The sequence below is a fragment of the Acipenser ruthenus genome, chromosome 10 (assembly GCF_902713425.1).
Source record: "Acipenser ruthenus chromosome 10, fAciRut3.2 maternal haplotype, whole genome shotgun sequence".
Classification (NCBI taxonomy): Eukaryota; Metazoa; Chordata; class Actinopteri; order Acipenseriformes; family Acipenseridae; genus Acipenser; species Acipenser ruthenus.
Genome location: NC_081198.1, coordinates 2,002,935 through 2,026,215, shown reverse-complemented (window position 1 = coordinate 2,026,215; position 23,281 = coordinate 2,002,935). Strand labels below are relative to the sequence as shown.

General features: G+C 38.5%; 3 protein-coding genes across 5 annotated transcripts; 1 reads left to right on the top strand and 2 right to left on the bottom strand.

Moving 5' to 3' along the window:
- Positions 1-197: 197 nt before the first annotated feature.
- LOC117409954 (cytochrome P450 2J2-like) lies at positions 198-6,275 on the bottom strand. Its single transcript, XM_034016280.3, has 9 exons — positions 5,916-6,275; positions 3,934-4,096; positions 3,417-3,566; positions 2,865-3,025; positions 2,260-2,436; positions 1,759-1,900; positions 1,336-1,523; positions 848-989; positions 198-745 (listed from the first exon to the last, which is right to left on the bottom strand). Exons 1-9 carry the CDS (start codon positions 6,105-6,107, stop codon positions 570-572), a joined length of 1,491 nt encoding a protein of 496 aa, XP_033872171.3. The 5' UTR covers positions 6,108-6,275; the 3' UTR covers positions 198-569.
- A 1,032-nt stretch (positions 6,276-7,307) lies between these two features.
- Positions 7,308-13,499, top strand: LOC117409945 (cytochrome P450 2J2-like). Its single transcript, XM_034016269.3, has 9 exons — positions 7,308-8,151; positions 8,372-8,531; positions 9,120-9,269; positions 10,150-10,310; positions 10,457-10,633; positions 10,983-11,124; positions 11,392-11,579; positions 11,758-11,899; positions 12,538-13,499. Exons 1-9 carry the CDS (start codon positions 7,945-7,947, stop codon positions 12,711-12,713), a joined length of 1,503 nt encoding a protein of 500 aa, XP_033872160.1. The 5' UTR covers positions 7,308-7,944; the 3' UTR covers positions 12,714-13,499.
- Positions 13,500-14,000: 501 nt separating this feature from the next.
- Positions 14,001-21,221, bottom strand: LOC117400335 (uncharacterized protein C1orf87 homolog). Of its 3 annotated transcripts, XM_034000155.3 has the most exons (9): positions 21,130-21,221; positions 19,537-19,683; positions 18,000-18,177; positions 17,401-17,508; positions 16,835-17,107; positions 15,769-15,911; positions 15,509-15,593; positions 14,781-14,943; positions 14,001-14,570 (listed from the first exon to the last, which is right to left on the bottom strand). In XM_034000155.3, the coding sequence occupies exons 2-9, from the start codon at positions 19,635-19,637 to the stop codon at positions 14,410-14,412; spliced, it is 1,212 nt and encodes a 403-aa protein (XP_033856046.2). In that variant the 5' UTR covers positions 19,638-19,683; positions 21,130-21,221; the 3' UTR covers positions 14,001-14,409. The 3 variants fall into 3 exon arrangements, with proteins under 3 accessions (XP_033856046.2, XP_033856056.2, XP_033856064.2); XM_034000165.3 differs by lacking the exon at positions 16,835-17,107; XM_034000173.3 differs by lacking the exons at positions 16,835-17,107; positions 17,401-17,508.
- Between the last annotated feature and the right edge of the window lie 2,060 nt (positions 21,222-23,281).

The following is a 23,281-nucleotide window of genomic DNA, read 5'->3' as shown; positions in this document are numbered from 1 at the left end:
TGCATACACCTTCACAACTCAATTATAATCTATTCAAAATATAACACTCATAAGTTGGCCAGAATGGAAACGTTGGTAAATAGATTCCACGGTTTCCAGTGGGAAGCTGTTAAAGCATGTAACTTCCTTTTGTGAACCCGGCCTCTATAGAATGTGTCCTCAACGCTTTTACAAAACCCACAGTTCATACAAGCTGATTGTCTTAAATGGATCACTTTTTAATTACAAACTCTGAGATGCATACATGCTTGTGCTATAATCATACATCTTTACAAATGGAACACAATCAGGATAAATCAGAAAACTGTTCTGTAAATATTTCTATGTACTTTTATTGATGATGGTTGTAGTTCCCTTTAAGCAATTATTTATTTATTTTTTTAAATAACACATGAAATACATATTTGCATCCGTGTGTAATGAATGATCTATATTTATTTACATACCGTCAGGTAGCAATAAGCTGATTTTGATCTGCCGATAATTGGGACAAAAGAGACCATGATTAACTTCTGGTAATACTCCATTATGTTCAAGCTAATGATTCTTGAAGACAGTCACCGTTTTTTTTAGCGACAGACGGCACAGATCTTGAAATCCTGCGGGGAAAGCGTGAGTCCGACTTGAAACTTGAAACTTGGCTCCACTCCTTCAGGACAGGAGAAAGTGTACTTCTGCAGAAAGGAAGTAAGGAAGAGGAACAACTCCATTCGGGCCAGCTGTTCTCCAAGACAGACCCTCTTACCTGTAAAGAAGAAACAGACGCAACGCATTATTGATCATGTGTTATGAGAACCCTTTAGAAAATGGTGACTTGTAACATTAAATAAATAGAGTAGCACATTACCAGCAGAGAACGGCAGGAACGCATCCCTTCTCACAAACTGTCCCTCTGCATCCAGAAAGTGCCCTGGATTAAATGTGTCTGGGGTCTGCCATTCATTCTTGTCGAACAGCACCGAGGTTAGATTTGGGATCACTTCTGTGCCCTAACAAAAAAATCTAATGTTATCAACTGAATTGTATGGTCAGCTCTCAAAAGCTAAAGGTCAGTCCGATCAGTACTAGTTGGATGAGTGACTGCAAGAAGTGGGCTGGGTAGTTTAATAAGTACGTTACAACTCTGCTCAACCAATGTTAGCAGAGCTGTATTGAGTATTTCGTGTCTTTCCCTCAAACATAACTGTTTTAAAATAATCATTTATTTATTTATTTATTTAAAACATGTGTTTCTTTCAAAACTGCAAATTTGATATATCAAAAGAATAGAGTAGGAAGCGACCGGGTGAAGCTGAAGAGGATCCCACATAAGCAGGTAAAGCTGTATACCATTACCTTCGGAATAAAATACCCTCCCAGCGTGGTATCTTCAGTGGTCATATGAGGCAAACTCAGAGGTGCAACATTGCCCATTCTCTGAACTTCATGAATCACTGCGTCAGTGTATGGCATGTTGGGCTTGTCTTCCATCGAAGGCTGCCGTGCTTGTCCGATCACACTGTCTATTTCAGCCTGGACCTTCTCTGTGAGAATGAAGACACACCACAGGATTTTTAGAATGATTATGATCACACAGACATATAAACTCTCCTCTGTTCCGCCTGAAACACTCTGAGGAGTTAATCAGCAATCGAAGGATGCGTTTGTAAGTCAGATAATTTTTCTGCAGTTCCTGGCAGGTTGACTGTTGTTCAAGTGCTCTGTATACAGTTTTGAATGAAACCTACCCTTTATCCAAGCTGTAATCGAACAACCTACCCTGTATTTGCGGGTATTTCATCAAGTGGAGGACAGCCCAGCGGAGAGTGGTTGATGTGGTTTCAGTGCCGGCTGCAAACAGATCAAGAGTGGTGTAACACAGATTCCTCTCGTGGAATCCTGCCTCAACGTCATCTTTACTCTGGGACAGTGAAAAGAAACGTTACACATAGTTATGCACCCAAAACCTAGCGCTAATTGTTGGAAACACAGACAGACACAGCAACGCAGGGACGAATTAACTAAGTTATTGCTCTTGTGCGTACACAGTAAGGCTCATAGAGCTCTTTCAAAGTATCCCAATTTAGGATTTTTTTTTTTTAAATGGTACGGAAAGGACTACAAGAACAATCTGTAGTTCTAGGTAGATGAAAATACAGCAAAATGTATGTTGTAACATGCAACAGTTATACTTGTAAATAGTAGTTTAAATTGGCCAAATAGCTTTCTTTCAGTTTTGTTCAATAATCCCGGATTTAACCATACATTTGTGCAGGTTACCTTTTCGATTTCTCCGAGGTAGCAGTCGATGTAATCTCTGTGGGCTGAGGGGTCCCAGTCCTGCCTGTGCTGTTTGATCTCTTCTCTTAAAAACGCAGTAATTTGTTCGTAGTTTGAAATGACTTTCTGGTGACCTCCAGGTAGAAACTCCATTACTGTGGGGAATGCATCGTATAGCTGGATAAAGAATACACAGAATCAGAGGGGTTACAACTGCATTTACTGCTTCATTCCAGATATGAGACATCTCAATTCAAATTTAATGTGTTTGCATTAGTTCATTGGAAGCGTTTTTCTGTTTTTCCCCTATAGCTGAGCTGTCACAAAATACCAGCTGTAACCATTGATGCTGTGGAACTAACTAACTAGCTCCCCCTGTTCTCTCAGCACATCATTTCAAAATTCCACAAGCAGAGATATAAACAAAGATATATACCCTTTATTACTGTTTCACATGTTATGCTTTTTCCCCACACCTCTGCTATTTGTATTGCACACTTGATTTGCAATCGGTTCTTTGCTTTTGAAGTGTAAACCTCTAAGTGTGGAGAGGCAGCGATGTATACCAAACCTAAATAACGTTGTATGGAATATGTATGCAGTACCGTGGCCCATATGCTCCCCTCCAGATACATTGATTCAAATATCATGTGCAGAATCTTCTGAAAGTGTCCATCGCCATACTCAAACCGGTGACCAAAAACCAGACAGCAGGTAATGTTGGAGACAGCATTGTTAAAAATGAAGTGAGGATCAAAGGGCCTCCCTGGAGAAAAGAAACAAACAAAACCACTTCAATCCTTTAGCACTGCAAGTACTGGCTAACTATAGGGGGTTCCCACCACATACCAGCATGGAAACAAAAAAAACATGCATAGTGCTTATACTTCAGACTATACTGGTACTTTAAATACCACTAAGACTATTACAATCACTACAAAAAAATGCATCAAAGATTTATTTTTTCTAAATATTGCATTGCACTTTGTAAATGTGGTATAAATTCAGCAGTAATTGATGAAATGCTGTTCCAGAATCCCTTCTCTGTCAGCCCTATTGTTTGTAACAAAAGAGAACAGCCAGGTTGAATCATGGAAACTGGTCTCTGCAAACAGCCTGTGTTGGAGGGATCTGCCCACTTTCCCCAAACACTTTACCCTGCTCCTCCTCAATGGTCTCCTGAAGGTGTCTGATCTCCTCAAGGATGGTGGATTCCAAAATCTTCTTGCCGACTCCAAAGTTCTTCAGAGTAGTGAGAGCAAACCTCCTCTGCTTTTTCCACATGTGTCCGTTGGTCATTACCAAGCCTGTATGTTAGAAAAAGCGAGCACATTAGAAAGCCATGTAACCTACAGTACAGTGTCAGAGGCTCGGTCTCAGGAACTGGACATTACAAGGGCGACACAGCCAGTGAAACGCACCAGAAGAGCGTCTACCCAAACTCTAGCACCAGGGCAGACACACGCTTTTGAAACCAAGGCTGCTGGTTAGTCGCAGCCTAGGATGTTTGTATTTATTTATTTGTTTGTTTTGTTACAGTAGGTATAAGATTTGTTTAAGGATTCCAGCAGGTTTAAATAAAGCTTGCGCATCAATACTACTCTGAAAAAAAAAAAATATATATATATATATTTGTGTGTGTGTATATATATGTGTGTATATAAATATAACTACCTAGATCACCTGTGATCCTGTCAGCTAAAGGAGAAAAAGGTCGAGCTGAAAAAGTGTCCGCCTGGTTGACCAAAGCTTCCTTGACCAGCTTGTAGCTGTTCACGACCACGGTTACAGACCGTCCCAATCGCAGGCTGAACACATCTCCGTAATCTTCAGCAAGCTGTAAAACGGGTGACATGACGGGTAAATCAAAACATGCCAGAAACATGTTTCAAAGAGAAGTGCATTGGTCACAACAGGTAGGCCTATTCGCATAGGGTTGAAATGAATCCTATAGATGTAAGCACTAGTTCTTTAATATATATATATATATATATATATATATATATATATATATAGATAGATAGATAGATAGATAGATAGATAGATAGATAGATAGATAGATATAGAAACAAGGCTCGGATTTAATGTTGAGAAATCGAAGTCAACAAATTGTGTTTAATACTTTGATACACTGTATGCCTTCCATTGACACTTGACATATTGCTTTTTTTTTAAATTATGCTCGCTCGCCTTTTTAAATATTAGGTTTATGAGTAACAGTTATCTCATTGTCTGAAGTTCAATACCAGATGTCTAGACTATGAGAGAGATTTCTATTTAAAACGCGGAAGAGCACAGTGCCGATTCTGACAATACTGAATCAATACGCTTTGCTGTATATCGATAATACTGAAGAATTTGGCCCTGTCTACACTATGCCTTTAAACCGTATTAGTTGCCTTTAAACCGGCTTAAAATTGCTAAATACGGTTTGCATCCACGCCACGTTTCATACCGTACTCGAGAACCTCAGGAGGTAGTCTTGAATCCGGTTCTAATTAGATCGCATCAGGTACTGCGGTTTATCAGAAGTGTGGATGCTCTAATACAGAACTACACTTTCTGTGTATCCTCCAATATCCCCAAATGCTTTGTGATATCTTTGGCTAAATACAGGCGACTGAAGGACTTGTTATCAGTGTACACTCGGCACTAGGAATTCATTTGTGTGTTTAAAAAAAAAAAAAATCTATCAGGACATCGCTGTTAAACTAGCGGGGGAAATAATAAAAGCACAACGTTAAATTAGTCGACTGCAAAAATGAAATGCGATCGGGGATGAACATTTCACGTCATTGTCAGGTCTGTTGGAAATAAAATGAAGGGGGCCACAATTATCAATCAATCAATCAATCAATCAATCAATCTTTATTTTTATACAAATTTTTATAGAAAGCGCTTTACAAGATAGTGAGGAACAATGCATAATACATTAAATACAGTGAAATACAGGACATAGTACATTAAATAGAAACAGTAAAACAATGCAAATAGGTTAAATACAGGTCTATTACATTAAATACAGGGCTAGTATGTGAATTCTAAAGATTGTGGATGCGCGTCATACAGAATTATACGAGTAAGATGGAGAGAAAAACCTGGAATAGCAATTTAGACAACAGCTAATAACATATCAGATCAATTTGTTTAAAGGGACGTCACCCGCTCAAAATATATATATATATATATATATATATATATATATATATATATATATATATATATATATATATATATATATATACACACACACACCTGTTTTATATATACACCTCTGTTAATATGGGGCATAACACATTATTTTAAAATAAAACACAGTACATGATGGGATACTATCGTATTAATTTCTAGTGTTCATTGCGCTACTAGAAACTATTTTACTACTGTGTGTACGCATTAAGCCTGACTTAACATGAAACGGTAGCTCATGTGGCCTCTGAGCTGGATTAATTAAAACGTTTTTGAGTACGGTTCTCGAGATCGGTTATGTAGTGTGGACATGGCCTTAAGAAGTAACCAGTACGTTTCATTGTCCAATAATACACTTTCCAATTCCAACACCATTAAAACTGTTGCAGTAACTCAATAAACAATATACGAGGGAATGTCATTACAGTTTTGGAGCGTTAAAAAAAAAAAAAAAAAAAAACACGAACCTTGGTCAAATAAATATGAGGCTGCTTCGAGTCGATGTTAAAAATGTTTCCTAGAAAAGGTACAGGCCAGGGGCCCGGAGGAAAGTTCCGAGGCTTCCAGTTCTTAACAGTATCCAGCATTAACAATAACAGAAACAAAAATATCAAAACGCCTCGTAAATCCAGCGATTCCCAAAGACAGAACAGCGACATGGCAAAGGGAGGAACCTTTCACCTGCACGTCTTTTAAGACAGACCTCTAGGTATTACATATACCTGTAGTACATTAATCTGTTCATAAATTATGAAGAAGTCAAGATAGGGTGTGCGTACAAAGTGTGTATGCATGCAGGGGGGTTGCAGTGTGCGTGCGTTTTTGTAGCACAGCTTTCTGCAGTTCTGCACAGATCTGCACAGTTCTGCATACAATCCCGTTCTGCGAGGCATACTACGTGACGTCACGAAGCTCCACCCTCACAAAATCTGTGCAGATCCAGCACAGACCAAGCGCAGTTTTGGAAAGTAGCTGTGGGACGCTGGCTGCGGCTGTGAACCAAAGAGACAATTCAGAGATCACGTCTGCCAATCGCAATTCAAATAGCTACTAAAACTACTGCTCCCCTTGTTAGTGGAGGGGAATGACATGTTATCTTCATGAATGGTGACACTTTAAAGTAATATGTAATTCATGATGCAGTCGGTTTATTATTATTATTTATTTCTTAGCAGACGCCCTTATCCAGGGCGACTTACAATTGTTACAAGATATCACATTATACATTATTTTTACATACAATTACCCATTTATACAGTTGGGTTTTTACTGGAGCAATCTAGGTAAAGTACCTTGCTCAAGGGTACAACAGCAGTGTCCCCCACTGGGGATTGAACCCACAACCCTCCGGTCAAGAGTCCAGAGCCCTAACCACTACTCCACACTGCTGCCCATTTATGGTTCGTGCCGGGAGACCACCATATAGAGAGTTGCAGTAGTCGAGTCGAGAGGAGACAAATGCATGACAAAATATCTGCATCTGGGAGGCAAAGGTAGGGATGGACTTCGAAGAAGGAAGATTTGACGACGGAGGAGATGTGCTAATCCATGATAAGTAACATTTTACAACATCTGATATTGCTTGGTTTAATATTACAGCATCTAAAAAGTTCTGGCATTTCCTCTATGAGAGGTGAAAGTAACAAAAAGTAAATAATATGCAAATTCATCTATTAACAAAAAATAAATCTATGATCGTGATTTATGCACTGTATTATTAGTTTTATCATATAATAAATATCTTAGAAGTAGAGGTCTTCAATATATAGTCTTTTTTCATTTAAAAAAAAAAAAAGCAATGTCGTGGATGAGTTAGCGCTGAATAGCATCTCCTATTCCCTCATCTTTCCCTGCTTCTAATAATATATGGAGGGCTTCTGGCTTTCTGTGTTTGCGTCGTGTTTAACTACTCCCCATTTAAAATGAAGCACTGTTTAATGCGTTTTGGTTTCTTAATTAAAACGGAGAAATGTGTTAATTGTGAAGTTAATTCGTAAAGGAGAGGCGAAAAGTCGGACGAAAGCACGGAAAACCAGAAGCCCTAAGTGTGTTTGTGTGAGAGGGTGTGTCTGTGCGTAACTCTAGACACGGAGTGGACAGAGGTCTGTTGGAGAAAATTAGAGGTAGTCCGTTTTTATTTATTTATTTTTTTAAAGAAAAAATGCAAAAGCAGCACAAATCTAAAGATCGGGCCATTCATTTTCCCGAACAACACCGTACAAATAATACTGCCTCCCCTCTTCAGCTCTGCACAGGTCTTCAAGGTTTTGCACATGCGCAGTTAGCAAAAAAACAAACAAGCAAAAAAACAAACAAACAAAAAAAAAACTATCCTATGGGGAGGCACTATTGGCAACGACACCGGCTCTCTTCATGGTTTGAAAGTTCAGCTGTGGAAGCGATAATCAAAACAGAATTTTGACATCGCACAAAAACTCTCCAGACTCTCTAGAACACACATGCTAAGGATAAGGGAAACGACTACACCAATTTTCCATGGCGGTTTTTCAGATGTGGATTCATTTCTTATGGGAATGGATGGATGCCCGCAGTATTTTGATTTTCTTTCTTGTATTTTTGCTGATCGCGGATGTGTTTAAACACCGGGTTCCGAAAAACTTCCCCCCCGGTCCTCGGGGTCTCCCGTTCCTGGGGAATCTTTTGAACTTCGACGTCAAGCAGCCTCACTTGTGCATAGCTAAGGTCGGTAAGCATTGTTGGTGTTTCACATAATTACATAAGTAATAATAAAACAATGGCATCTGTTTCCACTAGAAGGCAAAGGCACCTCCCAATAAACGCCACATTTTATTTATTTATTTTTAAAATCTTGTTCTGCATTGGTTTTTTAGGGTGGGAGTTTTATTTTATTTTTTCCAAAGCAATTGTTTATCCATTTTTAACATGCCAATAATTGTATCAGTTTGCAGGGAAATACGGAGATGTATTTAGCCTCCGAATAGGACAAAATGCTGTTTTTGTAAATGGCTTTAAACTGGTTAAAGAGACTTTGGTTCATCAAGGAGACATTTTTACAGACCGCCCATCGTTTCCATTGGCTGACTATTACGGCACAAATCAAGGTGGGTCTGTTTTTGTTATATATTTTTCTGAGGACATTGCTCAAGCATTTTGTTTGTTTTGAGCAGGTCCCAACGGTGTTACTGTTTGCATTTTTTCAAAAATGCTCAAATGAACTTCAATTTAAAGACCCATTGTTTGACTGCCATTTTTCTTCAATGTCTCTCTCTCCCAGTATTTCTAACATGAGCACTAATGTGCTTTTAATAGTTGTGGATTATCTGCATTTTATCAGGAACATCATTATATAGATTGTATAAATTGATCCCCTGAGTAAAATACTATAGTGCAAGTCTGTCTTACAGCAGGACAATAGGATACTTCTCCCTTAGGGCTAACAGGCTTAGTGCTGAACAAAGTGTCTGCTGAGCACTTTGTCCCAGGCTTTTTTTTTTGTTCTTCATTTTGCTCAATTAAGCAGTGTGTTGTGGGCTGCTGATCCTGAATGGGATTCATCTCAGGGCTGCAATGAAAAGACTAAACAAAACAAAAAGGGAAGCGTTTACCCTACAAGTCTTCCGCCATAGCCAGCGTTATTGTGATAAGCAGCGTCTTGTGATGTAACTGCATGTGTGCTTTGTGACTTGCAGGATTAGTAATATCCAACGGGCATGCATGGAAGCAGCAGAGGAGGTTTGCTCTCACTACTCTGAGGAACTTTGGAGTCGGCAAGAAGACTTTGGAATCCACCATCCTTGAGGAGGTCAGATACCTTCAGGAGGCCTTTGAGGAGGAGCAAGGTAAATACCTAATCTATGGAAGGGTTTGTGGGTCATCTTAACTGTAACTAGCTGTTAGGTGGCCTTGCTTTCACTGTACTGTGATTACCCTACCCAGGGTGTGCATATCTGTGGAGATACAGAGGCACCATGAGTACATACATGGGTTACCAGTGCATGATACACATTCTTTAACACAACACTGTGGGGTTCTTGGAATCTAGCAAATGGGTCAAATGAACTCTTGGGAACCGTTGACCAGAAGGTGACCAAACTTTGCAACACCCAATATTCTGCGCATGTGTGAACTGGCAGGTGACGCTGCCACAGGGTCCCAGAGTGTCTCCCATGGAAAAGCCAGATCAGGGTGAGTCATACAGTCAGGGGAGCACAGGTTTGCATCCTGGCAGCTGGGGATTCTGGAGGGAGCATTGCATTGGCTCTGGCGTTCTCATGGGTTACAAAGGCAAAACCAGAAGGTTTTTTCTTCCTGTGCAAACTCAAAAGATATTAAAATTAGTGTCCAAACCTAGGAAAATAGGCACAGAGCTGCATCAGTGTTTTCCCAAAATGATCAAACGTGTGTTTTTCTTGGGCGATTCACAACAGATAATCTCAGACTTCAAATATTATCAAGACATTTTAATTTATAAATGTATAATCCTATTGGTGTGTGTATATGTAATTACAGCTATATAGACTACTGGTAATATATATATATATATATATATATATATATATATATATATATATATATATATATAATATATATATATATATATAATATAATGTGTGTATATATATATATAAACCACCAGACAGTCGCTGATAAAAACCCTATGATCTGATCAGCCACATAAATACATTTCCTTTTTTTTTTTTTTTTTTTTTTTTTTTTTAGGGAAGCCGTTTGATCCCCACTTCACCATCAACAATGCCATCTCCAACATTATCTGCTCGATTGTATTTGGGGACCGGTTTGAGTACAGCGACGGCCGCTTTCAGGAGATGCTGCGTTTGATTGACGAAACCTTCTACCTGGAAGGGAGGATATGGGGCCAGGTACAGTAGAGACTGCTCATCAATATGAATCATGTAATCATGTACTGTGTGTATCGAAACAGCATCACTATCAAACCAATGGCAAGTCCAAGATTTCTGTCTAATCTAATGCTGTCTGTTTGGTGCTATTTATCTTTTTTATTTAGCTCTACAATACATTCCCCGCAATAATGAAAATATTACCCGGGCCACACCAAAAGATTTTCTCCAACTGGAATAAAGTTATCGCGTTTGTGAAATCAGAGGTCCAAAGTCACAGGAAGGACTGGGACCCATCGGCACCCAGAGATTACATTGACTGCTACCTCGCAGAAATCGAGAAGGTGACCGGCTAAAATGTAACAGAGCTGTGATGGGCTGAACAAAGAGGAGTGTTGGGGAAGAGAACTGATTCAGGGTCATTTCTAACTGTAGTTTTCCTTCCCTCCACAGCAGGCATTACCTCGCTTGACTGTTGCCGTGGTAAAATATTTAGCCCACTTTGGATTAATAATGCCAAAATATGAGTGTCCTAAAGTAACATAAGACATTCAAAGAATACTGCTTATCTGGGGCTTGAAATTTAAAAATGCCTTTCAGTGTTTTTTTTTTTTTTTTTAGTAAAAAGTAAAAGCTACTGTATGTACCCTAAAGACTTGATGATTCTAACAGAAATGTTACTGCTCCCTTCAGAGTAAAGAGGACCCTGCAGCAGGATTCCACGAGCAGAATCTTGTTTTTTGCACTCTTGATCTGTTAGTCGCTGGGACTGAAACAACAGCAACCACTCTCCGCTGGGCTCTCCTCTATATGATTAAATACCCGCAAATACAGGGTAGGTTTTGAGGCAGATCATTGACTATCAGGAAGGTCATCCATGCCATTCTCTGTTTCTGGTTCAGCAGAGTGCAGCGGTTTAATGGAGGCTATTCAAATGGGTTATTTTTGTTTACCTTTCCCTTTTCATGAAGCTTGTATGAATATTTCTGAATGGTTCTGAGTTGTGTTACGCTCGTATTTAAGGTTCTAAATACGTGTGGAGTGTAGTTCCTGGGAATGGTCAGGGAAGCTTATTAGCCAATTATTTATTCCCCTCACACAGAGAAGGTCCAGGCTGAAATAGACAGAGTGATCGGACAAGCACGGCAGCCTTCGATGGAAGACAAGCCCAACATGCCATACACTGACGCAGTGATTCATGAAGTTCAGAGAATGGGCAATATTTTTCCTCTGAATGTTCCCAGGATGAGCACTGAAGATACCATGCTGGGAGGATATTTTCTTCCAAAGGTAATACAATAAATACATTTTTATATTTTGATATCCTGTAATAAAGTTAAAGCCTAGAGTTATCATGTTCAGATAATATTCTCTGATCTGTAGTTGTCCTAAATCTTCAGACACACAGAAGTAGATATGATTTTTTTTTTATTTGCAAACCTGTTCTCCTGCAATTCTTTTTTATTAGGGCACTCAAGTTTTTGCAAATCTAACCTCTGTGCTGTTCGACAAGAATGAATGGCAGACCCCAGACACATTTAATCCAGGGCACTTCCTGGATGCAGAGGGACAGTTTGTGAGAAGAGAAACATTCATGCCATTCTCAGCTGGTAATTTCATTTACAGTTTTTCCATGTACAATTCTCTTTGTAATTCTTTAATAGTCAAAACCAGTCCTTGCACTATAACACAGTAACAAGGGAGTTTCACCCAGGATAAATATGTAATTATTAACAATGTAGATAAGAGCTTATGCTTCTACTAGTGGATCACTGGCCTTGTTCCCGGGAAGAGTGTTGCTAGGCAGAGTTCACGTATAATTGGCTATTTATTGTTTTTACTCCCTGTGGTAAATTCTCAAAACTGTTTATTAATTATTGTTGAATCCAAAATCCTGTATATTGCATTGCAAGTCTTCTCCAGTTAGGGCCAGTCTCCACCTCCACCCTAACCTCTCACTGCCTGACCTGCACCTCCGCTGTGCTCCCGTCAACTCCCCAGCAAGCCCTGAACACAATCCCAGCTTCCCAAGAGATGCAAAAGTAAAGACACTTCATTGACATGGGTTCAGTCCTGTGAAAGAGCCCAGGGATGCTTCTAGCATGTAAATGACAACAAGCTAACCACAGTGCAGAAGACCTGCAGCCCGTTCTGTCTGTGCCAAAATCCAGCCTGCCCTATGCTCTGTGTACACTACAGTATTGAGAAATGATCTTAACAGATTAGATGGTTTTTTGGTTTTTAATAGGTAAGAGGATCTGTCTTGGAGAACAGCTGGCCCGAATGGAGTTGTTCCTCTTCTTCACTTCCTTCCTGCAGAAGGTCACCTTCTCATCCCCTGAAGGAGTGGAGCCGAGCCTCCAGTTTAAAGCTGGAAATACCCTTTCTCCTCTACCGTACAAGATCTGTGCCATCCCTCGCTGAGAAAGAACAAGCCATTGCAGTTTAAACAGCTGAAGTAACAAATTCATACTACAATCTTTAAGTTTTTAAATCATGTGCATTTTTGCATACATGATAAAACAACATAACTTCTATCAAATAATTTAATTCAGGGTTTGTGAATCAATGGGTGTACTCAATTGCCTTATCTTTAGACTGAAATGATTTTGTACTTCAAACTCTTGCCTAATCACAGAAGCGCTATCGAGCGTTCTTGTTTTTATGGAGCGCCATTTGGGTCAAAATTATCCAGCCATTAATTTGTCAATTCATTTGTCAATTGGTTTGTCAATTCATGAATTGCTCCATTTGTCCAGCAATGCGCCATGGAACAGGACAGACCTCAGAAAATAGCATTTTTCATAATAATTACGTATTGTATAATAGTAATTGTATAGAATCGCAGCGAGAGATGTTTTCTTTCATTACAGGTTGATTCGATTTACAGCTGTCTTTGTTGCTGGCGGTTTGTTACTGTTGGATTAAAGAAAATGTTGTATGCATTAAACTTTTCTAATCTGTTTCGAAAGAAACCAACAACAGTTTAGAACAGTGTCTTAAATATTCAAATGAATGTAATCCATTGAAACAGACTTTAAATAACTCCTGAGTTAAAGCTTTATGAATGGTCTTAGTAATTCAAAACAAACTGTATACTTTTAAACGGTCCATTCTGCAAATTCCCCTAATGAAACTGTGGTGGAAATTATGCTCTGCCAATGTTCTGGAACTCTTTGGAAATAAAACCAAACTTCTGTTCATCACAAAGTATGGAATTGTACTTAATTTACTTTGTAAATTATAATAATTCTGCGTTGGAAAAGGTATGTGCTGGTGTCTTTGCTACGTATTTGCTGGACATTGATTCTCGTTTTGTGGGTTTAAAATGCTATCAGTATGTTTATATCTAAGCTTAAAACCTATTTCTTTGATCTGGCCTTTTGCTAGTGAGCAGTTTGCAGCTCTTTTGGCTTGCTGTTTAATTCTGAAGAGCACCCTGGGATGCTTGCACATGAAGGATGCTGTATAAATTAAATTAGCATATGATGCTAGGTTGTACTTTAAAAAAAAAAAAAAAAAAAAAAACATAAGGGAACCTGATGGCTTTTAATCAATAAGTGTATATAAGAATGAGGTAAAACTTCAAACAGAAATTAAAAAAACAGCTGCTTATCATTCAACAATGATTTAAAGTAAAAAAAAAAAGTTATATGCAGCTAAAATCCAGTCAACAAATCTTTCGAATTGCAACATCACGACACATTCAGAATGCCTATTCTAAGAAATCGTTGAGTCTAGTTATCACTGTGTTTGCTCCATTGCGAAGTTTGCCTCCACTTTTCTGAGAAGGAGAATAAATAATATTGTAACTAGTTATGATTTTTTGGTAAAACCTTACATTAAGTGTTTCTAATTACTGTGGAGTTACTTGGTGAATACTTGTTTATTATGCATAGTTACAATGTAATTAACGTGTACATTTTTTTACAGGATATATGTAAGTACACAATTGTATTAGAAAAGGGTTAGGGTTATATCAAGCAAAAAGATTTACACATTCATTACATTGTAACTATGCAGAATAACATTGTAAAGTACACATGTATTTACTAAGTATACACGTATTTTACAGGTATAAGCAGAACAAAATGCAGACACAGTATGTTTTTTATTATTATTATAATTTCTTGAGATACTGCAACACTGAGTCCAAGGTTACTTCCCCATGCGTCTCAAAGATGTGCAGCGCTTGCTCAATCCTCAGGGGACTCAGGTTCAGATTGAAAATGAGGTTGTAGTTATGGATGAGATGTTTGGCTTCCCCCTTCTCCAGCATGCCTGCAAACAGATAAGATAATCGCATCTCAGGCCTTTGAAACCAACATGCAAAAACTTCTTTAATTGTACATGAAGTAGTGCTCTGCACATCCTTCAGATACAGTCATGAGTGTCACGTGCCATTTCACTGTCACGGTCTGTCATTTATGTCTACTGGTACAGATAACAGATTGCACAATACTGTAAGCACGATGGGATAAGGTGTAGTACCAGTGTTTCTGTCATCGCACATGCGCATGGCTCTCTCTAGCTGGCTGAATCGCTCCAGCCAAGTCTCGGACTCTTGGGTGTAGACAGTTTTCCTGTCTGTCCCTGTAGATTTGGAAAATCTCTGGACCTGGGCTCCAAAACCTAGGCTTCCATCATCCTCTGTCTGAAAAAATAAATAGCCAGATTCGATCCCTCTGACAGCACAGTAGCCCAACACACTGAAACCACATATCTGTGTTTATAATCCGGGAGGATTCTTTGTTTAAAGTCTAACAGGTATTCGGCATTGCAAGTGTAAACGCTTCATGTCATGTGATTAGAAGGTTTTCTTATACTGTAAATGCTTTAGTTACATGTTCTTATAACACTGCATCGATATAGCCTGTCGTTATTAGTCTAATACCATTCATAAAAAAACATTTATAACACATTCAGTGATGCAGTATTGGGGCCCTATTCATAAAACTTTAAGGACAGTTTTAGATTAATTAAGTTAATGAATGAATGCATTAATTGACTGTTTAAGAGATGATTAGACTTGTTTTCCAGTTTAAAGTGATTGTAAGCAGTCCTTCTAAAACTCCTTAAAGCAGTCTTCACACTTTTGTGAATAGGGCTAATTGACGGTGAAACCCATTCCGTGTTGCCAAGTTTATTCCATGTTTACTGCCCTCCAGGTGCAAGGGCTGTGTACTACGTAATAAGAATGGAAATGAATGTCCCCTTACTGTAAGTGACAACAGCTGCCCTGTGGTTTTGTCGTCAGATTGTTGGAAACTCTGATGAAGCTTTTCCGAGTTCATCCCTCTTTTGCTAATAATAGATACACACAGGGATGGCATATGTATTCACTTTTGTTTATTAACATATAAGTACACATCAGCAAATAGTTCATTGCATATTCATGAAATACTTCTGCCACTCAAAATAAAGCGTTTCCAACAAAATGAAACAGCCCCTCTCCAATTCAGTGATTACCAACACCTACCCTGCCATGTTCGTCCCTGAGGTCAGGGCTTCTTTCACTTGTTGCGATTGTTTAAGACTGTTGGATCTCTTCTCATCATGTGCATCCGGTCCGCCCTTTTGCATTGCTCTCAACAGAAAACCAACTAGCTCCTTGTAATTCACCTGTAAGCAGTTAATGAAAAAGAGGGGAGGGGAGGGGTGTTGTAGAACGTTACACTTTCACGAAAGTATACTAGGCATGGACATGATAGGGCCCTGTTTACAAACCTTTAACCCAGATAGCACACACAACTGGATTCAAGGTTGGCCCATAGGCAATTCATGGTTGGCCAATAAAGTTGGCCCAGCCTTAGTTGTTACGTTGGTCCAACGTTATTGTGACATCTGAGAAGGACTATTTTAAAGAATAGTTTTTTGTAAAACATTCTCCTAGGTCAAACAGTTCTTTGAAAACTAAGAATACACTTCTACCACTTCTCTAAAATCGTTGAAAAGGGTCTTGACCTTCTAAAGGTTCATCATAATAACTTTTTACCTGGTTTGGATATGATACGACATGTTTGGGTATGGTGCCAGCACATAGTTAAAGGTGAATTCAATAACAATATTGATACCATGCATATAAATTAATCTGCTGACCAATTGCAAAGATAAATATTGAACCATTGCTCTGTGCAATTAATGTAAACAGTGCGATTGCACTTCTCAATGCAAGACTTGCACAGTGTAAGATGTCATGTGAACGCTACTATGTGGCGTATCTCTCTGCTGATAAACCTTGAATATAATAAACCCGGAAATAGCGACTGACAAAATTGTTATTATGATTCTACATTTTATTATATGGATATCTTCAGGACGCAATGCTCAACCCATAAAAAAAAAACTGTCAACATTCACGGATCTCCTCTGTCTGTTTAATTGGACTCACTATAACAAGGTTTGCAATATATCAAGCTTAAGAGATTTAGATCATTAAAACAGAGCCAACGGCCTGTACTGTCATCTGAAGCTACCTTGATGTGACCAACACCTGGTCATTTATATGCTATAATGTATTATCCTTATTTTTATTTTTATTACACCTGGTCTGGGCATGTGGAGCCTGCAAAGGTCTGGAAGAGCAGTCTTAAAGTCGTCAATTTAAGCGGAACTTCATGTCGTAAGAACGCTAATCCCAGCTGTGATTGATGGATCACACCAGAGTGGGTGGGGTCTAATCTTTGCAGCTCTTCTCCCATGCTCTCCAATGCTCTCGTACTGCAGCAATGCATCTCCCTGCTGACAACCGTAAGCAGGGCACTGCTGAAGGAGGGAGCAGGATCTAGGAGCTCTGCGTGAGGAGGCTCCGTGTGATTCTGAACAGGGGGCAAAAACACCAAAATGAAACAAGGTGCAATGCAATGGAAATTGTTGTAATGAACTATGTATCAATCAGTTACTTTACCCTGTTTCGTGATGATTGGACAAGCTGTTAACTATATATATGCAAAACATACGCATGTACAGCATGTCTCAACTATATCCCCCAGTCAGAGATATGCATATAATAAATACACTTCCTCTGTCATATACTCTCTGTCTGTCCCTCTCCCTAACAGTAACACAGTACAGGATTTACCTGCTGAGCTCTGGAGGAAAATGGACTTACAGTAGTGAAGATGGTCCTCTGTAGTGGCTTCTTTTGACAATGTATGTAAGAGAGTGTTTGATCTCCTGTAGGGGCTGTGACACAATAGACATCCAAATGTTCTGAAGGCTGTGGAAACACCCACACGGTCTGGCTTAGATAGCATACTGTATATCATATCGCCCTTTTCAATGAACTACACAATCATCTGCGATGTATTTGTACCGAGAACAACACCCCAACAAGCAACACTATACAGTTGAATACAAACATTGAAATAAACGTACATGAATCCAGGGGCTTCATATTCATCTTTTGTTACTCATGGAAAGATTCTCGGAAGGTGTGACAAGATAATCCATGAGTCTGGACTATCAGGATGAGCAGGAATGCCATGGTTTTGAGGTTCCTTTTGCTTTGAAGCATTTCCTTTGAAGTAATGTGCTTCTTTGAAGCGGGATGATGATGATGATGATGATGATGATGATAATGATGGCGTGACCCCAACATATTTAGTCTACTACAAACCAAAACTACTGTATCAGAGTAACGGAAATATAGAGACAAGACACCCTGCTAAATACAGCATCATAGTAACCTCACAATCTCCTGTTTCTTACCTGCTTAGCTGGGGTTTGCTCTGCACTCTGCCCGGGTTCCCTCATCTCCGTGTTCCCCTTTGGAGTGCTGAGTTTATCTGGAGGTACTTGATCTGTCACAGCCTTGGTAGAATGCAGAAGGGGAGACAATGCAGGGGGGGAGATAAGGCTCTGTGTTTCAATGCGGACTGCTTTATTCCTAACAACAGGGACAAAAAAACAAGATTGTCAAAGAAAAGTAGAACTTTTGATTAAATTGTGATGCAGTATCATTTAAAGGAAATAAATCTCATGTCACCTGATGACCGTTTTTAATCAATTGGCCATAAAATGCGTAGAAGCACAATAAAGGAGGCACTATAAAAAATAAAAAAAATTAACCTGAGTGAATCTAAACAACATTAGTTAAGATCACTATTTCCTAGACGTCCCAAGCTGCTCCTTCATAGGTGCTGTGAATAGCGAATTGCTAAGGTCATAGTAATACTGGATACACCTCTGTCAAAGCCCTCTTCCTGTCTTTACCTACCAGCACTTTTCATCCAAAGTCACTCATCCAAAAGTCATTAATCCTATTCTTGTTAGACCCCCTCTCTTAAACAACATATAATTTATGGACAACTAATGGCGGGCTGACAAGATATAATCTGATTTTTTCACACGCAATACAATTTTAATTCCAGACCTAGTAAAACATGCCCCCTGTCATTGGTCAAGCCCGGTTATGCCTGAACACATGACAGCACATGTTAGAAGGAGAAATCACAAATGTGGGCCAAGCTGCTTATCTGGGGTATTTGTTGTTTGTGCAGTGCGATTGCATGGAGATGACAGGTTAATAATGCTTTGTGTGTTACAGCTCCAACGCTCTTCTGAGTCAATGTTTGGTGATCACTGCAAGACATATTGCACTCGGCAATGCGAGACTTGTTGGATTAGGCAAGGTGGTCAGTCATGGGAAAGTATGTCTATGGTTTATCTAATGTCATGAATACAAAGACAAGTTCATATACTAATGCTAAGTTAGAAATACATAAAACTACCATTTTTAATCTCATTAAATAACATCTTATTTCTCTCCTACATGTAACCCTAAAATAACAAAGGCTAGAATATCAAAGCGATTTATTCCAAATCAGAATGAGCACAACTTCATTTTATTTATTTTCTGAAAGGAACACATCTAGAACAAATTAGAAACAGCGTAAGACCACTTACTCGCCCTTAAATGAAGCTGGTTATTTATGGTTTGGTAAGTTTATTGGGTGTGTTTCTCATTTAAAAACATAAATAAATAAATAAATCAAATGCTAATGATGATTTGGAATAAATAGCTGAAGGAATTTAATGGAGATGAAAAATTCACAAATTCAATTAAATAAAAATACAATCATAATATTGTTATCTTAGACAAACAACCCAGTTTCCATATTTTATGTAGCTTTTACAGAATTCAGCCTTTTCAAACTTCATGTTACGGCTGTATAACAAGCAGGGTTGTGTGCAACAGAAATGCCATAATAAAGTATTTTAAAAAATGCCTACATAACCAACCTACCTTCTTGGCTTTTCCACAAAAAATGTGACGAGTTTGCTTCCAATAATCTTAACGACTACCTCAGGAGTGGAGTCTGTGCCAAACGGAGCGTTCCCCGCCATGGCAGCTCTGTGTGGCTGTCGGTATTTGTTCCAATCGCTATTATATCTGGAAGGGAAGAAGGGATAAAAATATGGACATCAGGATGAATTAGCTTTAAAAGCAAAATGAAGAATACTGCACAGAAAACAACCACATTGGTTCCTGCTTCTGCAGCTTAACCTTTTCATACATGAAATATTGAAAATAACTGAAATAACGTAGTTTTTGACATAATAAATATATTTTAATTCAATTATTTTCCATTGCTTTATATAGGGAAAAATTTGCATCCTCATATGAGAGCATCATGCATTTGCATCTTCCATATGTCCTTATAAAAAAGACTAGAAGATTTTTTTTTTTTTATCAGTCCTCATATGAGGTCGCCATGCATGAAAGAGTTAATAAAAACCTTTATTCTTACAGGTGTGTTTAGTTAGGAGGAAGCATGTATTGAGCCCAGGTCTATAAACACCTTATTGGGTGGCTCAGACCGTACAATAAAGATTATTAATTAATTAATTAATTTATTCATTTGCATGGTTGACAGTTTCTTTATCACTAGTCTAAGGGTCCCACACAACCCCAATGACTGTTTATATACATATATATATATATATATATATATATATATATATATATATATTATAAAAAACATTCTCTTAGGTTAAACGGTGAACGCATTGCTGTAATGAGGGAAACTGTGGTGTTGTGCAATGTAACAATAAGGCGTGATTTAGCTGAAGTGACAGAAAGTGCCTCTTTAATCTCACTTTCTGTAATTCCACCTGTTTGTTACATGTTGTCTTTCTATCATGTCCGTTCAAAAGGGACCTGCATAACTTCTTATGCTATGATGCATTTTAAACACAACGGAATAAGGAAAGTGGAGCATCCAGTCCCAAGAGTCTTTGCTTGCCCCTTGTCTTCATGCAGAAGTGTTGATGTTAACTACAGGCTACTGTACAGGCTACCTGTAATGATAGCTTTCAGAGGCCCAGAGGGAACCACCACCAGGGATTAATGACTAACACAAACAAAGGTGTGATATTTTACAGAACCCAGTGCGCTGCTGGGCTTTCTTGAAAGGAGATAAAAAGTACTGACCTGAACAGGAGGGAATAGCAGAGTTTACTGCAGAGGGGTGCTGCCTCTTACAAACATTGCAATTATATTTATTAACAGGAGGGAATAGCAGAGTGTACTGCAGAGGGGTGCAGCCTCTTACAAACATTGCAATTATATTTATGTCAACTGCTGTACACTGAGAACAATAAATAACAATTAACTCAGTAATTAAAATGGCTATTCATTAAGGTGCAGTACTTAAAGTGCAAACCTCATAAAAATATAAATACATACATATATTCACGCACGCACATACATACATATATACATACATACATACATACATGGGATATCTGCAACACTTCTCTACCAAGCCCAATACGTTCACATCCATCAGAAACTCCTCACAACAGAGAGAAGCACACTGTGCCTTTCCATTCTTACCTGCAGAGGTGATGGTGATTGTGACTGGACTGAAAGAACAGCAGAAAACTAGGATTGCTGAAGGCTGTCTGGTTTCACAGAGATGGTGCCTGTGGCAACGCAGGCTGAGAAACACTCCGAGCATGCCAATGGGAACGCTGCCAGTCCTCTGTGTTCCCTGCTCCATGGCTACCCTGTGCAAACCTGTCCCACTGATCTAGTGCAGCCGTGATAGAATGCTGTGTACACAGGAGTCTATTCAACAAGAGGACACATCTAGTTCAAAGTACAAGATCTAGTTCCACCACAATATTTAAGAACAAAACATAAGTTAAAGAGTGAGGCTGTACCTACTGCACTGGGATAAAGAATCTATAGGGTTTAATTCATACAAAAATACCATACGATCAAGATAAAACAATATAAAACTTAAAGAAGTGTAAGAAAAAGAAGAGTAATTCATGTAAAATTAATATTTGAAACATGTTTTATTTCTTCTTAAGAATGAATATGAAAATGACCTCATTCATACTTCAGATCATACTGTGTACTGTAAGAAATGTCTATGTAGCCTCTAGTTTTATAACAAGGTTCGTTTCAAGGTAGTAACTCTTTAGTGTTCAAATAGAAGTGGAACGTTCTGTGACTATAAAACATTACCCTCCCATCCACAATCTCATTGGATATCACACAGACAATGTACAGTGTCTCCAGTCCAATTCAATTTAGCTCTGTTCAATTTGGGAAACTAGAGGGGAAAAATTGCAATGACTTTTCAGCCTCCACACAATGCATCCTGAAAGGCACTCGTTCATTTCTCTTCATGTGCTGAGCATTACTGTCAGTGTTTAGTAGAAGGCAGGTATGAAGAAATGCATTGTAAATGCAGTCTGAATTTCAATTCACATTGTAATAGACTGTGGGCCCCCTTTCAAAAGCATAGCTCATGCGCTATTTTAAATAACGTCTGTATTAAATGACTGCATCTGTTTTGTATTCGTGTGTTATATACTTGGTGGAGAAATGCACCATTAACAGACTAGAATAGTTTCATCATAGAAAAGTCATCATAGAAAAGGCAGCAGTGTGGAGTAGTGGTTAGGGCTCTGGACTCTTGACCGGAGGGTTGTGGGTTCAATCCCTGGTAGGGGACACTGCTGCTGTACCCTTGAGCAAAGTACTTTACCTAAAATTGCTCCAGTAAAAACCCAACTGTATAAATGGGTAATTGTATGTAAAAATAATGTGATATCTTGTAACAATTGTAAGTCGCCCTGGATAAGGTCGTCTGCTAAGAAATAAATAATAATAGAAAAGAAAGATAATCATAATTTGTGAACAGGGACTTAGATTTCAAAACCGATTTGGTATTGATAGTATAGTTTTCTCCCCTTATTTGAGTCATTCAATAATACAGTGTACTTGATTCCATTGCCTTGTAGTTACTCTTATTCCATTAGTTGTTCTTAGACTTTGCTTGTCCCCTGTTACCCACTCTGACAAAAAATGCATTGGGATTTTGATTTTGATTTTAGATGCAATGCCAACATTCATCCATTAGATGGCAGTATAGAGCATTTTTTGATGCAGCTTGAAAGACAAAGGAACTGTGATCCATGCAATATGTGCAGGTACATCAACTACCCTGCACTGTCTGCAGGAATATATCTTTCCTTACCATAAACTGCAGTTCATAATTTACAGTGCAGTTAACACATAAACCTGTCATTTGACAACGGAACTCCATATATTAGCAACATGCATCTAATAAAGTTATTTTTAACTGACTGTATAATTTTGTATGTATGTGATAGCAAACAATATATGCACAGCATAGTTAATGTACCTGCATTTTGAAGTCATTAAAATGACTATTTATTTATGTACAGTGTGCTGCATTATGTGATTGCAGATCTAGATGTCATTATTTCTATATGCAGTTAAAGAAGTCTTTCCAGTCCCTTGAGGGTGGCAGATGTACTGTTTGTATTTAGTAATGTCACTGGAGTCACTGGGTAACGGGGCTGTTTCAGTTTTCAAGGGCTCTATTTAGACTTTTGTTTTCCAGCTCATTCAAAATGAAAGCATAGTCAAATATTTGTTTAAACCTAATAAGAATAGTACAAGAATGAAAAGCACATGTTGGTCCAGCACTGTAATAATACTAATATTG